At 38.3% G+C, this 14609-nt stretch overlaps 2 protein-coding genes across 3 annotated transcripts in view; one reads left to right on the forward strand and one right to left on the reverse strand.

Moving 5' to 3' along the window:
- The window catches only part of LOC146147797 (E3 ubiquitin-protein ligase MIB1-like), a 34707-nt gene extending 25208 nt beyond the window's left edge, over positions 1 to 9499 (forward strand). The window contains exons 19-27 of one of the 2 annotated variants that reach the window (XM_083388621.1): positions 1258 to 1433; positions 1896 to 2051; positions 2955 to 3104; positions 3656 to 3809; positions 4333 to 4458; positions 4560 to 4638; positions 5459 to 5568; positions 6538 to 6777; positions 8635 to 9499. In XM_083388621.1, the coding sequence (XP_083244747.1) occupies positions 1258 to 1433; positions 1896 to 2051; positions 2955 to 3104; positions 3656 to 3809; positions 4333 to 4458; positions 4560 to 4638; positions 5459 to 5568; positions 6538 to 6777; positions 8635 to 8775 (1332 nt within the window). In that variant the 3' untranslated portion in view covers positions 8776 to 9499. The remainder of the gene's footprint in view (positions 1 to 1257; positions 1434 to 1895; positions 2052 to 2954; positions 3105 to 3655; positions 3810 to 4332; positions 4459 to 4559; positions 4639 to 5458; positions 5569 to 6537; positions 6778 to 8634) is intronic. The other variant, XM_083388622.1, reaches the window with a different exon arrangement.
- Positions 9500 to 9993: 494 nt separating this feature from the next.
- LOC146147799 (protein unc-93 homolog A-like) lies at positions 9994 to 14149 on the reverse strand. Its single transcript, XM_083387935.1, has 9 exons — positions 13962 to 14149; positions 13264 to 13410; positions 12924 to 13105; positions 12331 to 12655; positions 12000 to 12124; positions 11677 to 11853; positions 11030 to 11264; positions 10705 to 10872; positions 9994 to 10447 (listed from the first exon to the last, which is right to left on the reverse strand). Exons 1-9 carry the CDS (start codon positions 14074 to 14076, stop codon positions 10389 to 10391), a joined length of 1533 nt encoding a protein of 510 aa, XP_083244061.1. The 5' UTR covers positions 14077 to 14149; the 3' UTR covers positions 9994 to 10388.
- Between the last annotated feature and the right edge of the window lie 460 nt (positions 14150 to 14609).

Raw genomic sequence — 14609 nt, forward strand, 5'->3', positions numbered from 1 at the left:
CCCGGAGAAAATGCCCGGATTTTTCTCTTACCACATGTCGACGGTGTTCTTGGCTTACCACCGCTTATACAGAGTAACAGATAAGGTATCTGCTCTTGGCGGTTTATACTTTATATTTAGTGCAGCTCCCTTTTGAATTTTACATACTTCTTTTGGACTGCATTCCTTAAATTGTGGCCTTCAAAGACAAAGGTTTACTCCAAAATTTTGTTGGCCTTAAGTTAAAAGCTAAAACTCTGCATATGTAAGCCAGAAATACATTTTTACTGTCAAAATTTTCTGTATTGAACGGCTCTGGCGTTTAAATGCACGTGTGTACAGACACGAGAGGTCCACAATTGAGACAATTTGAAAATTATCCGATAAGGCTGTTTTGGTCTGAACTGTTTTAAGCAGTAATCAATAGCCACCAATATTGAAATAAGCCTATAGCAATCATAAAGGTAACCCTTTCAATGTATGTACCGTACAATTAGACCAACGAATACCTGGATACAACACAAATATTTTCGTAACACGAAGAGGGTCCTTCAAAGCCCATGTTTATGGATTACTATTTTTGTTTTATTGCCTACTCGACTGTCCATCTGTGCGATGCAATCTTGCAGCGTGTCGGCCCTTAATCAATTAAATCAACGGCCTTTAGTGGTTTCAATATTATTGATGTTTTCATCAATGTCCTGGTTGACATGAGATATTCGTATCTTTTTGGGCGACCAGGTATTGTAAGACTTACGACATCTTGGTTGAAGACCAACTCTTAACGGGCTCTTAATTCCAACAACCTCAAGCTTAAACATCTCTAATTACACTGGCGCTTTCTCTGCAACCCTGTACAATATTGCTTTATAAACACATAAAATTGTCATTTATATTAAACGGTTAGCCTGTGCCTGACATTGACCAGTAGCCTAAGATGTGTAGTTGGCATAATAACACCAAAGTAAAAGTATATTATGGTATATTATGCTCTAAACCGTAAAATAGATAAAACTAATAACTGTATATTATAGGACACTATGTTCTTGATTTGTGTGTATTCAGAAAGGTTTTCAGCGAAATTGGCTGGCATGATCTCACTGGCCTGTGGCTACAGTGGGGTGTCAATGTTGTTACAGCTATTTTTATGTTGAAATTGCCTTAAAAAAGGGGGTCAAAAATCTGTTAAGACCAAAAGGCCCTAGTACAGAAAAAGGCTGGCAAACACTTGCGTAACGCAAATGATTAACCAGGGAATTTTTGTTTTTCTCCTACTAGGTTCTAATGGGCATCGGGTGCCAGGGCGCCGACCGACACAGCAGCGCCTCCATCGCACAATTCCTGGCCGCCAATGGAGCCGACCTAAACATGAAGAACAAGGATGGCCACAACCCACTTGATCTCTGTCCCGATCCCAACCTCTGCAAAGCGCTCGTCAAGGCCAGCAACGAAGCGTAAGTGGACGTATGACTGTGGCACCGCTTAACCAGGTCATGTGTTAGTGAATCGAGATCGATTTCGAGGAGCTAGTATTCTTTACTCGCTAAACAGCATCCTTGGTAGTGTTGTTGACATTGCTCAAGGCATTCGGAGAAATGTGTGCGACAGACTTAGACCCTGCCCTCGTATTGACCGCTTTACCTGGCCATGTGTTTGTGCCCCAAATGCATTGATGTCGGCAAAGCACATGTTTTGAATATGGTGTTTGTGTAGATTTAACAGATGGCACGGCAAAACAGACCTGTTGTCGCAATCCAAATAGAGTTTTGAAAGTTTGCGTTCTTGCTATAGTATTGACGTGCATGGACATACCTTTAAATAGGGCAAAACTGTTGATGTAGCTATTAGCGTGGCCTGTAGATTTCCTGCGAGCGTCCTTAATGCGTTTACACAATCCCATACCTTTTTTTGCGCAGGATCCAGCCCAAAAGCACAACGAGTGGCGCCAGGCCGACGTCGCCGAGCGCCAACGGAACCCCGCGAGCCCGTTTGCCACAATCGCCGCAATCGCAACTCTATCCTCTGCACGCCGACAAGGCCGACTCCTCGCCGCCGCCCGACAACTTGCCTAGGTGAGGGATTAGCGCTGCAGTTAGTTTTGTCTGTCTGTACTTTCGGAAGAATGTTGGCTTGAATGCAACATCTTTGTGGATTGTTGTAGCTTAGGCCGAATATAGTTATATGGTATATACCAGGGGTGTTTAAATAATGTCTGTCATGATCCACCACAGCCCAAACATGATAAACCACTAAATACGAATAGTAAACATGTTGAACATGCTTTAATTTTTATGGTGCTTTATTTATAACTTTTTTCTGTTCAGTATTTATTTATACTAAAAGTACAAGAATTCATATATTATAAATTCAAAAACCTAATTATAACACTGACAGTTGGTATCCCCATGAAAATACCGTAAAAAGTTTTTTTTATACATGACTTTGAAAGATCCACACAAAAAGTTAAAAATATCCGGAACCGGATCGAGATCCGCCATTTGAACACCACCGTATAACTTTTTAAAACTTTGTATGCCCACATATTTTATATACTCTATATCATGCAACATACACGAGCGATCTGATCTTGTTGTCATAAATAAAACCAAATTTTAAGGCGTTATAAAATACAATTCATTATCACAATTGATATCTAAAGCAAAACCTGTGTGTATTGCGGTATTTTATCATTAGTTAAGATAAAAAAAGGGATTTCGGTCAACCGAGGTTGATAGCTTACCCTTTGTGTGTCATCCAATATTTAGACTTGGTCGTTTAATGTTTGTCTTTGCGTAAGATTACGACCCCATTTAGCTGCGTACCATACTTGCTTTACAACATGTATCAGATTAAGTTTAATAAAATAATTTATCTATCCGAAACCTTTGTCGTTAATCGACAACAGGCGAGGTGACAATCTTCGTCATGCCGCTCCATCACCTATTTTAAGCAAGCTATTCTTACTCTTCACACAGCAGCAGCGGTGCAACCAGCAGTTTCAACAACGCGTCCCATCCTCCTGCTGCGTCGGCCGCCACCGAGAACAACGCCACGTCATCGCTCCACTCCACCGGGAACGGGGTCAATGATCTTAACCCGGAGGGCATGCTAGACAACCTGACAAGGTTTGATGAACTTTTCGCGTACTTGATTTGGTTATTACATGTCTTTAAGCACGACAGTTCGCGTTTTGCCAGGAAGACGAAACCTATCGGAGTCAAGATGGAAAAATATTTTCCTTTAACTTTTTTTGAGTTTTTTTCGGTAAAGATTAGAGGTGAAATGACCATAGGGCTATTCTGACGCACTTAACCCCATTGCATTTGTTTGCTAAAAAGCACTAAAACTTAATAGGATTTGTAGATTGTTTCGGACCCTATTGCGGAAGAATTCCCTTACAGATGTTAAACACTACAAATCGTTTGGTTTATTGGTTTTTACTTGAATGGGCTATCGTAATATCCATTTTTTTTTGGAAAATCTTGTCTGTTTCTTAAATCCAAAATTAATTGATTTAGGTCAACAGAGCTCTTCTTTTTGTGATTTTATGTGTGCAATATTTTGGAAGAAAACCGGTTGAAAACAAGAACAACAGCAGGCAATCGACGGGCAAATTTTGGTTTCTGTCGCTTTTGTGTTTCTGCAAATCGCCCAATAACGTTCTTACAATGCGCAGTTCGCCGTCGCAGATGAACAACGTCAAGAACAGCAACCACCAGGCGCAACAGCTGGGGAATTCCCCTTCTCCACAGACCCCCTCTCCACCCACTTCGTCGTCGCAACAGCGAGATCGCGCCAACAATCGCAGCGCCGAGAGCGAGGAGTGCATGGTGAGTTGGACGATTTCGACTGCTGCTGCTGAGTTCTGTTGCGTCTTGAACTCGCAATATGTGGCGGGATTGAGATGAGCCAAGATAATCGTGGATTTGTAGCGACCAATTCCATCATATTGAAAAACAAAAGATTAGAGAACTCTGGAACACAATACACGTTTTTTTTTACTAATTTCAATATAAAGATTAAAGCAAGCGGAAAAATGTCCATTTTATCGAATATAATGGTTTTAATTTTTTTATAAAGAACTCAGTTGGATAACATTTGTTAGGCTACTGTTATCAGTGTAAAAAACACAGCTAAGACCAACGTTATTAGGATAGGATTGATTTCTAATCCATAGTTAGATTTTCAATCAATAACACTGCATCTCATAAACGAATTCTCGGTAAAAGAACAGTGCGATATAATATCGATATAATATCTGGTTGAGGAAAGTGTTTTGCCCCTGTTTCTATTTTACCATCGCAGCAGATTACTATTAAAAAAGAAAAATACACTTGTTATTTTTTCTTTCAGATTTGTTCTGACACGCCTCGCGACACTTTGCTCACACCATGCTGCCACGCGGTGGCGTGTTCGAGCTGCAGCGATCGTTTAAAGAAGTGTCTGCTGTGCAAAGAAACCGTTACTGGACGCCAAAAGGCAAGTACTCTTCCTCATTTCTGTAAAAATAATATATTTTATGTCGCTGGTATAAAAAAGGAAATTTTTTTTTTTTTTTTTTTATTATTATTTCAATATAGGTTGAGGAGTGCATCGTTTGTTCGGACAAGATTTCATCGGTCGTATTTAAGCCGTGCGGACACATTTGTGCTTGTCAAGGTAAATTTATATTTGTGATTATTTACCCTTAAGGCTGTGGTAAATATGTTGTTGCTACCTGATTTTAAGGTTGCCGCAAAATCTTTTTTCTGTTTTCCGATAGCATTTGGATGTATTTTATGTGAATATTAAGTTCTGCGTTTTTTAAGTGCCATAACAATTTTCTAAATATTTGTAATTGTGTTTGCTGTGTGATTTATAATGTTGTTTTTTGGAAGCATAATTAAAACACGGTGAGGGTCGAGTTCGAGGTCTTTAAAAATCTATAATTTTTTTTTAAATGTCTTAGAATTTATTTCGTAGAAATGTGTGGCAACACTGCATAGTGCATATGTTAAAATGTATTTCATTTTAGAAGTAACTTTAAATATTTCGTTTTCATTTTGTTACTGCCGACCTAATTAAAAATATAAAGCTTTTAAATGACTATTTTAATATGAAAACATCTGTGGTAGTGGCAAGATGCCTGTTCTCGTAAAGCTATTGAGATGTAACTTTCTACATTGTATGTTGATAAACTCCATATTTTGTAGCATTGTTTGTAAACCTAGCAAATTGAAAAAATGTGGTTGTGATTGTTTGCCATTACAATAAAGCGTGGACGTGTTATCGCCAAATTCGCAGCAATCCTAAAAGTCCACTCGTAATTATCTTCCTTATTTCCATCAAAACATATCAAAACATATCAAAACATCACCGGGAACAGACTTTGGGCACCAATATTCTCGTTTTTTAACATTACCGTAAATACATGATCCAGCTTTACTGTATAAAAAAATATTATCCAACCACCAATTATTAAAACCTATTTCAACCTCAGGCTGCGGAGCCCTGATGAAGAAATGCGTCCAATGCAGAGAGCAGATCAACACCAAGCTTTCGTTTGAGAGTTGCTGTAGTGCAAGAGGCAGACCGCAACGCAGCTCGCAGGTAAAACAAAACAATTACTTAACATCTGTACAGACAAGGACCATTGGTTTCCGATGGGGATACGTTCATACGTTTTTTCGTTGCGAAATTGCGTTGCAGATCAGAGTACAGTACTATAGGTCTCATATGGAACTTGTTGTTTTTCGGTTGTCTCCATTTCAAATGAAGCTACCTAAATAATACCGTGTTTTGCATTTATTGTAAACTAAAAAGGAGCCATAAAATAGCGTTTATTTCAAACTATTTTCCTTTGTTTTCAAATGCACCAGTTGTTTTTTAAACCGTGAAAAAGAAACTGGACCAGTGAACCAGTAGCCCCGTTATGTCTAAGGTCGTTTGCCGCATGACAAATGTCTTTTCATGCTTAAGCTCAAATACTGTAAGGCCGGCTAAATATGCAAAGTTTACGTGTTTCGGCGTTTGTTACCATCATTGTAAGCAGATTAAATGTTAGTTCGTTGTACGTATGTCTCTCAACTACGAAATTTTCCATAAATGTGTGTTTTTACAGCGCCATTCAAAATAAGGTATTTCACTTTCTTGTCAACGTACTTAGTCGCGCCTCTGGCTGTACGAATAATTCTTTAAACCAGGGCTGCGGAGTCAGTTCAAAAGAACCCAAGTCAAACTCCCTAAACCGACTCCGGCTAAATGTGCTAATTTCGTCGAACCCCGAATCAGACTCCGGCTCTACAGCATGTATTTCACCAATTTACTTAACTTACTTAAGGTGGCTTTTTAGCAATCCTGCATAAGGGAGTCATACAAATCATTTACTTACAATACATGGTTGAAAAAAATTTTCCATTTGCTATTACACTATTATGATATATAGTTTGGGGCAATATCAGTTTTAAATTCGAAACTGGACTCGGGACCTGGATAGTTTTACGTGATCTTACTCACATCCCGAGTTCGACTCCGACTCCGCAGCCCTGCTTTAAACCGTATTCCGTTTTGTGCCATCAGCTCTCAGAGATGATGCAGAACTCGCTGGCTCCCGACTCCTGTCACTCCAGGGTGGACAACAACAACTCCTCCTCTCCGACCACTTCCTCCGCCACCACCTCTTCCTCCTCCTCTCAGTACCAGAACAACAACAGCAGCTGCAGGAGGCAGAACATGGCCAACCACCTCTCCAAGGACAGCAGGAATAGCGAGGCCGAAGTTCGAAAACTCCAGCAGCAGTTGCAGGACATTAAGGAACAGGTCGGTCACTCTGTTGCTGTAGAACCTGGAAACACGCTTGGCGGTGTTCTAGCACTTCTCACGGTTTGTTGTAAGACGTGGGAGTTAGAACCAGGCAGGTGTCCAATAGAAAACAATTTGTGCGGTGAAAAATATTTTTTTTTGTTGAAATTGTATTTTTCTAAATTACAAGTTATGTTTAGGCTCTACTTTATCCCTAAAATATTCATTCTTGGTAAAACGGTGTTTTGCTCAATACAAACTTTTCTTAGTTGCGCTCCGTGTGTTTTTTTCCAAGGTACATTTTTTATGAAACCAAAGTTGCTACCGAAACCAAAGTTGGCCAAATGTGCGATTTCTTTTGAGTCTCCAGCTCGGCTTCGACTCTATAGCTGTATTTCACCCATTTACTTAACTAAAGTAAGGTGGATGTTCAGCATTCCACTTATAGGGGTGTCATATCATTTATCCACTCAAAATACATGTTAGAATTGCCCACCATATGCTATTCCACCTTTACAATCTCCGGTTGGCGGCCACATCAGTTTTTCTACTGCGTATTCACAGGCGTGGACTCTTTTCTACGTTGTCTTACTCGAGTCCGACTACGCATCCCTTGGTTTAAACCACAAGTGTTAGTTACTTGACGCAAAAATATTACCATTTGTACCAAATTTTGTATAGTTTGATTTTTTTGTAGCATAGTTTAAAAGCATTCCACCAAAATTATAACAATGATATGGAATTCAACATGAGCATTTTGAATTGTAACTCTTTCACCTTAAACAAATTTATTTGTATGGTGCGTACATTTGCAAACATTTGCGACACAAGTGTTTAAATAAAGTAGATGGGAAAACCTGAACTGACTTCTCGCCTAAAGTTGTTTGGTGCAGTTGGATAAGTTTTATTGTTATTGTTTCAGGCCTAATATATTTTTCAGAGGCCTGGGTAGATATTCGAGGTTCACTGCAATGATAAATTTAGAACGACCCTCAGACTGTATACACAACAACACAAAACCACTTTTACTATTTGCGCGAACTGATAAAACCTTGCCGGTATGTTTGTCTGACGTTCAATGTTTATTTTCCTTGGCTTTTTCGTGAATGTGACCCGCAGGCTTGCAAAATCTTGCCAGCCTTCTGTGACAAGCTCTTCTGGCCCAAATTCTGCGGGTTTTACGGTCTCTTCTCAAACTTAAATGCTGTGTTCACCTAACGAATGTATAAACCGTGTCCTGTTTAAACGACAAACAAGGAAAATAGTGATCCAAGAGTTTGGCCAAGGGCGCAAACCCAATCGAAGTTCGGACGAAACGCAAACAAATGCGTTTACTTTACTATAACGGACAAACAATATAGTTTATTTAAGTGGAGAAGGATGGCCTGGTACCCCTGGGCCGCACATGCGAATGTCATACTTGTCTATTTAGCTGCAATTACAACTATATCGTGATTGCTTTTTTAAGTTAATATTACAATTAAAGTAAAACTGCTAACACGCAACAATTCTATGATCAAATTATGTACCTTTTTTAAATAATAAACAATTTATATGCATTGTGGTTCCAAAAAAGAAATTTAAAAAACATTTAAAAATAAGAAAAACTAATTTTAGTGTTTTAAAATTTCTTCGGTTTTCTTGCCGATCCTTCGGTTAACATAGTCGCCAAGTCTATAGTATTCTGCCATACCCGCAAACATCGCTGCAATTTGCCATTGACTAAAGCTCCAAAAAGGTAAATTTAACGCGTCTCAAAAGAAAAGAATGGCAGATACCTTTGTTCTTTACACTTCATTAAAAACCTTACCATTGCAAATATTTACCGTGATTATACTTTTGTATTCACCACTAACGCGCCACCCTTACGAGTAGGTGATGTGCCCGGTGTGCATGGACCGCATCAAGAACATGATCTTCCTTTGCGGGCACGGGACTTGTCAATTGTGCGGAGATCGCATGACCGAGTGCCCAATCTGTCGCAAGCCAGTGGAGAAGCGGATTCTTCTCTATTAACCGGATCGTCGCTTTTTAGTTTCCTGCAGTAACGCCTTTTATTTTTGCTGCTGTTTATTGTCGAAATTGCGCTGGTGGCCTCGCGTAACCGTTTGCAATGAAGCATTTGTTAAGCCTAGTTTTTCCTCTTTTAAATTGACACTGCCTTCGCTGAAACACAAGAATTCGTGGCCGTTGCTGAAAGGTTTAAAACAGATTTTTGTTTAGTCACCTTTTTCAAAGAAAAATTCATCACAAAGCTGTAACAAGTTCCGTTTAAAATGGAAAGTTGCTTTTGGTGTTGCATGTCGCATTTCACGCTCGTCAACAATATTTTGAAGCTGGTGTGTTCGAGATTGGCACTTACTGTAACGTTGTAGCCGACTGGTTATTATTGAGTTCATATGAAAATGTTATTATCCCACTTAAATCTACTGACATCAATTTGGGATTGTCAACTATTTTCGCGGGTTAATTTTACTTTCTCTCTTGTTTTGCTGAAGACTTTATAAATTTCTGCCATGTAATATTTCAAATACGATTTGACACAAGACTTAACGTTCTGTTTATTTATATTCTACCAGTATTACCGCTGTACACTTACGCATCACCGTTTTCAGAATATTTCTCTCTTTATTTTCTCGCCCATCACTTTGCTACATATTTTCGCTTTGTTCTCTTTATAAACATGTGCAGCAAGTTTCTTTGTTATGACAAGCAGCACAGGTCGTAAATCTAATCAGAAGGGGACAGTTGTACACGAAAGTGGTTGATAAATTCTACAGATGTCTCAACGTACCTGTTGGAATAAAAAAACAATGTTTAGTGCGCGTATTGAAATTTTGTAACCTATATCGCGTTTGGTATTGATCAGTAACATTTCCACGAACATCGAATCATTAAGCAGTGTCAGTACAGAAATCCGTTGCTATAGTTAAGGATTGATTTGCTTCGAAGCTATAGAGGCTCAAGAGAACAAGCATTGCGGCTGCCTGCAGCATCCTTACCCACGAGCGTTGAACAAATGCCAACTTGTCAACCACTGTAGTTGCAAGGTTATACTCAAGTGAGTTCATATTAAACAGAAGTAGTTGTACTAGACTACTAGAGCCTGCCGTGGCAACGTTTACGGGTCGCATTTTACTCGCGGAACACAGGATGTAGTATCATATAACTGCGTCGTCAATACTTTGAAGGCGTCCATAAATAGTTTTTTTATTGTGATTTTAAAAAGCGATACAAAATAATATTAGTCTACAGTTTCTGGAACAACGAGGGAAAGTAAAACAAAATGTGGAACAATTTTCTAGTAAAAACACATTAATAGAAAGCATTAGCGCATGGAACAAATATGTTACTGAACCAAAAAGAACACAATGTTTCACGATAAGATGTTACACGGCAGTTGATAATGAATTTTGAAAAGCATTTGTAGCGAAAGGTCATAAACGAAGAAAACATTTTTTTATTTGTCTGGAATTTCTATTCACCAGGCAACAAACGACGGTGTGTGCCCTTTCAATGAATAATATAATTAACTATGTTGTATCGTATTTGTTTAGTCCACACTCCACACCATGATAATGTTCACACAAAACAAACAAAATATAGTTTAAATGAATCGTTGCACATTTTCATAAACCGTCTTTCTTTTCGGAGCGCTTTTTCGGATAATACAGGATCTGCGATATACCTGTTGAAAAATACAGCAATATGAAGTCGTTTTCAACCCTCCTTAAACAATTTTAAGGCAAATTTACAAAACAGCCGCTGCACTGCACATTAATTTTAACGGTAATCACTTGTAAGGTTTAAATATAGGTCGATAATAGTTGACAATTTTAAAAGTTTAAACTAAAAAATGTCTCACTGTTCAGTTAAGGTCACCAGGGTCGATAGAAAAAAACAGCTGACATTTTTTCGTGACAAATACTGCAGGTCATGACGTACCGTATGTTAGCATGGCAGTGCTGAGCAGGGCGATTTGAATGTAGATTTTCGCGCGAACACACATTAGCGTGCTCGCGGAAAACTGAATAAGCAGACCCACGTTGACTAGAGTGTTCCAAAGGTTGTAGGATATGTTCTGGTTGTCGGCAAAGTACTCTCCATACATTGCTAAAAAAAATGTGTTTGCAAATTTATTAATCATATTTTTAGCTTACGACATAGAAGTCTTTGCAGATAAGAGTGAAAATGTTTTAACCTGATTCAGAACACAATAGTAAGAGACGTTTAATCCAACCATAAAACATTTTTTTTAAATCAAGTTTACCTGTTATAAGCGTCTGCCAAATCCCGTCCGATGCGCCGAACGAAGTAAAAAGCAAATAAACAAACCAAGTGTTGTCGTCATTTATCTGCCACAGTAGGCTAAAAGTGTAGTTTGACATGTCTATCACGAAAGCCAACATGTAGGGTACGTTTCGGCCGAATTTTCCGCCCATCTTTCCAGCAATCATTGAAAACACCGCGTTGGTAATGCTGTACAGTGTGACAGATACCCCGACCTGTGAACATAGATGCAGCGATTAAATATGGTACAATAAGTCAACATAAGGCAGGACTTGGTTTGGGAGGACAGGAAAAGCCAAAGTTGCAATATATCACGAGTTTACATTCATAAAATTAATCATTCACGCTTCATCCAACTAAGGATATAACGGAGTTCGTTGATTGGTATACAGCAGTTTGCAAGCTTGTCTAACGAGCAGAAAGTTCGCACAGGCGTTCCTTTGCAATAACTGGATTGTTCTGTTTTGTTTCAGTTATTTAAAACTGCATGGTTGCAAATCCAATGTTGTTTTAAAACTGTCAGTTGAGAAGTTGCAATCAAAGAAATTTTTTTTACAAAAACTGATGAATTGGGAAATATAATTGTAGCACTAATCGTTAAGTCAACTTTATTTAACATTGCATTGCCTTATCTATTCCAAGAATGCATGATGAATAGGCCCTTGTCATTTCCCCAAAAGCATAACTGATAGTCATGCCATTGTAAATTGGCAAAAGTAAAACCAACAAGTGCTTCGGGGTGAATGCTAGAGACAAGGTTGATGTCAGGAAATGTTTGACCAGAAACCATGACGATACCTGGTGCTAATAAAAAAGAAGAAGTGTTTAAAAATATAAACTTTACAAGAAGAATGTAATGTAATCTATCAACTAAGTGATATTAACTTGTGATTTTGAGCAAAGGTTTATATAATACAACCTGAATGTCAATGTATGTCACCCTGTTATACCTGTGAGTTATCATCAACAGTGTGATGCAACACCTCTACATCAACATTTTCTGTCATTTCAGTTTGAGCACTTTTTTGTAGGGAGTTTTCTTGAGTAATGCATAAAGTTTCCATTTCCAAAGAATCTGAAAAAAGAATGGGGATTATCAATTTTAAGTAACTCATACAACAGTACAACATGTCTTCATAAAGTTAATATTTTAACATTTCTCTGAGGCAAGTAGGCTTTAGCTGGATAAGTTATAAATTGCATATGTTGTATACAACTGTGTTAGAAAATATCCATAGCTGTAAAAAACTTGACTAATTTTTGAAAGATTCTAAAAATTGCCTGGTAAATCATCTTTTTTTGGCCCATCAAGCTCCCAAGCAATGTCGTTAGGAAGAAAGCACAAGTGGAGAGCGAAGGCGCATGCCATAAGCAAGCAAAGGATGGCCACCATTATGTAGCGAGTGGCGACAAATCTTGGCTCGTACTGTTCCATATTAGCCAAGGTCACTTCGGCCAGCTGACAGTCATTGGCTCCGCACACGTCAGCAGTAACATAATGTGAGCTGAGAGTGGCATTCGGCTCCATAGAGGTGACGTTTTCCCTTGTAAATGGCAAAGAGCGATCAATGTGGAGGATTACAAACGTAAGAGCATTTCCAGCGACCTGGTGAAGATAATTGAATTATAAATACATAACCAGAAAAAAAGCATATTTGTTTTTTATATTGTTTACCAAATACGGTAGGGATTAAACAGACTTGATAATAATTACTCAAAAAAGAATTTTTATAGCCCGCTGAGATGTTTCTTCTTACCATCCTTTACCTGTCACTATCTACCAATTTGAAAAAGGCAATGTTGCCGTTCCAAGAATGTATGCTGAAATCGAATTTTATTAAATGAAAAAAATGTGTACTAAAACATTGTCTTACTGAGCTTGCTTGGAATACAGTGAAGAAATACCCCATGTAGTATCGATTGTACTTTTTAATAGCTCCTTTCTTGGCGATTGAGTTTTGTGTGGCAAAATAGCTAGTTACAATTGGTGCAGCTGTCCATCCAAAAGCTTCTGCCAAACCCAAACAGAATCCACCAGGCACCATTGTGTAATATGCTGAAAAGAATTTCTAAATGTATTACCTTTCTGACCGACTGTGGACTACAACTTGACACTGGTTGAAATTATATATTCATTCTCACCCTTGTGGAAGCTTCATGATCGACTTACATGTAACAATGTTTTTATTTGTAAATAGAAAATTTTCTACTTACATGTAAATACGTTTCCAAGTATAAACAGAAAATAGCAAATTTCTGAAATCAGTAACAGTTTTTTTACACCAAAACGATATCCAATAACTGGAGTTATTATGGCAGCAATGAGAGAAGTAGCATACCCTACTGCAAAAGCTGTTGTACCTTAAAATAAAAATGTTTGTTTTACTTACCATGCTTGGTTTGTGCATGTTTGGTTGCCTATACTGGTAATATAGGTTGTTATGTCATGGTAGATAGGAATCCCTGTGCAGCAAAAATAAGTGATTTTATTTTTCATAAAAACCTGGTCTGATACATACATAAACTGTTGGGCTAGGGCCACCTATACCACAATAAGAAATATATGGTGTTCTTTAACAAACATAATTATATTTGTTAGACAGCTTTCAGGATAATGCACCTAAATGAGAAGCCAATTGATGATTCTTATTGATACATCAAACCTTTAATTTCAGTCCCAACCGAAATATTAATTCCTTAAAGTACAATAATGCAGTGTTTAACTAGCTTAGTTACTCTTTGTTTTCTACGAAAGATTGTGTTTCCATCTCTGTCCGACTATGGAGACTTTATCCACCAGCGTAAAAATTTTAAATAGAAAGTTTAGATATGTTTTGTGAAACTTGGCCCTACCAAACAAGGCAGAAATACAATTTGATAAATATTTGGCCTTGAGTAAAATGTTAACTTACCAATTCCATTATTGACGTTCAGACTGGACACCAACGAAAAAATGGCAGTATCTGCGGTGAACCCAATAAATATTGCAATCAAATAAACTAAGAAAGCTTGTTCCAATTTTTCCATGGTAGCGTATATCAACGTCAAAGTCCCATACAGGCTCCCAACACGACGTAAGAGACTAAGAGTGCATTCGGTTATCCCTAAAGCCCTGCAAAAAATGTGCACGACACTCGTTACGGCCTATTAGCAGCATTGCGTGTCGTAGTGTCTGTCTGTACGGTTGGGTAAGGCGCCCTCATCTACGGAGTTTTGCTCGGATTGCTTCTGAAGTTCAAAGCGGCGATGTGAATCACAGTGAAATAATATTTAGTGCAAATGAACAAACAGTATTAACAGATTTACTTGGAACAAGTTCAATAATTTCACCTCTGTAAACGTGCGCGATAAAAACAGACTGCTCGATTTAGCAAGAAATGCCATCACCTAAAAACCACATTCCAGAAAACCGTAATTAAATTTCCTAACAACGCCACAGGAAATTCCAATAATTGACCAAGCGTCTTCAGCAGCAGGTTATGCCGACAGATAGATAGATATGTTTATTGTTAGGGAAGTAAATTCCCAGGGAGCAGCGACAACAGTTTGATAAATACCAT

This window comes from Ascidiella aspersa, chromosome 4 (genome assembly GCF_963924565.1).
Source record: "Ascidiella aspersa chromosome 4, kaAscAspe10.2, whole genome shotgun sequence".
NCBI classification, from domain to species: Eukaryota; Metazoa; Chordata; class Ascidiacea; order Phlebobranchia; family Ascidiidae; genus Ascidiella; species Ascidiella aspersa.

Bases quoted from the DNA above. Each gene is read 5' to 3' on its own strand.
- LOC146147799 (XM_083387935.1), bottom strand. From the start codon at position 14,076: ATGGAAAAATTGGAACAAGCTTTCTTAGTTTATTTGATTGCAATATTT. The intron at 13,411-13,961 runs GTAAGTTAACAT...TTTTATTTTAAG, and splicing joins GAACGTCAATAATGGAATTG to GTACAACAGCTTTTGCAGTA. The intron at 11,854-11,999 runs GTATAACAGGGT...CTTTTTTATTAG, and splicing joins CTGTTGATGATAACTCACAG to CACCAGGTATCGTCATGGTT.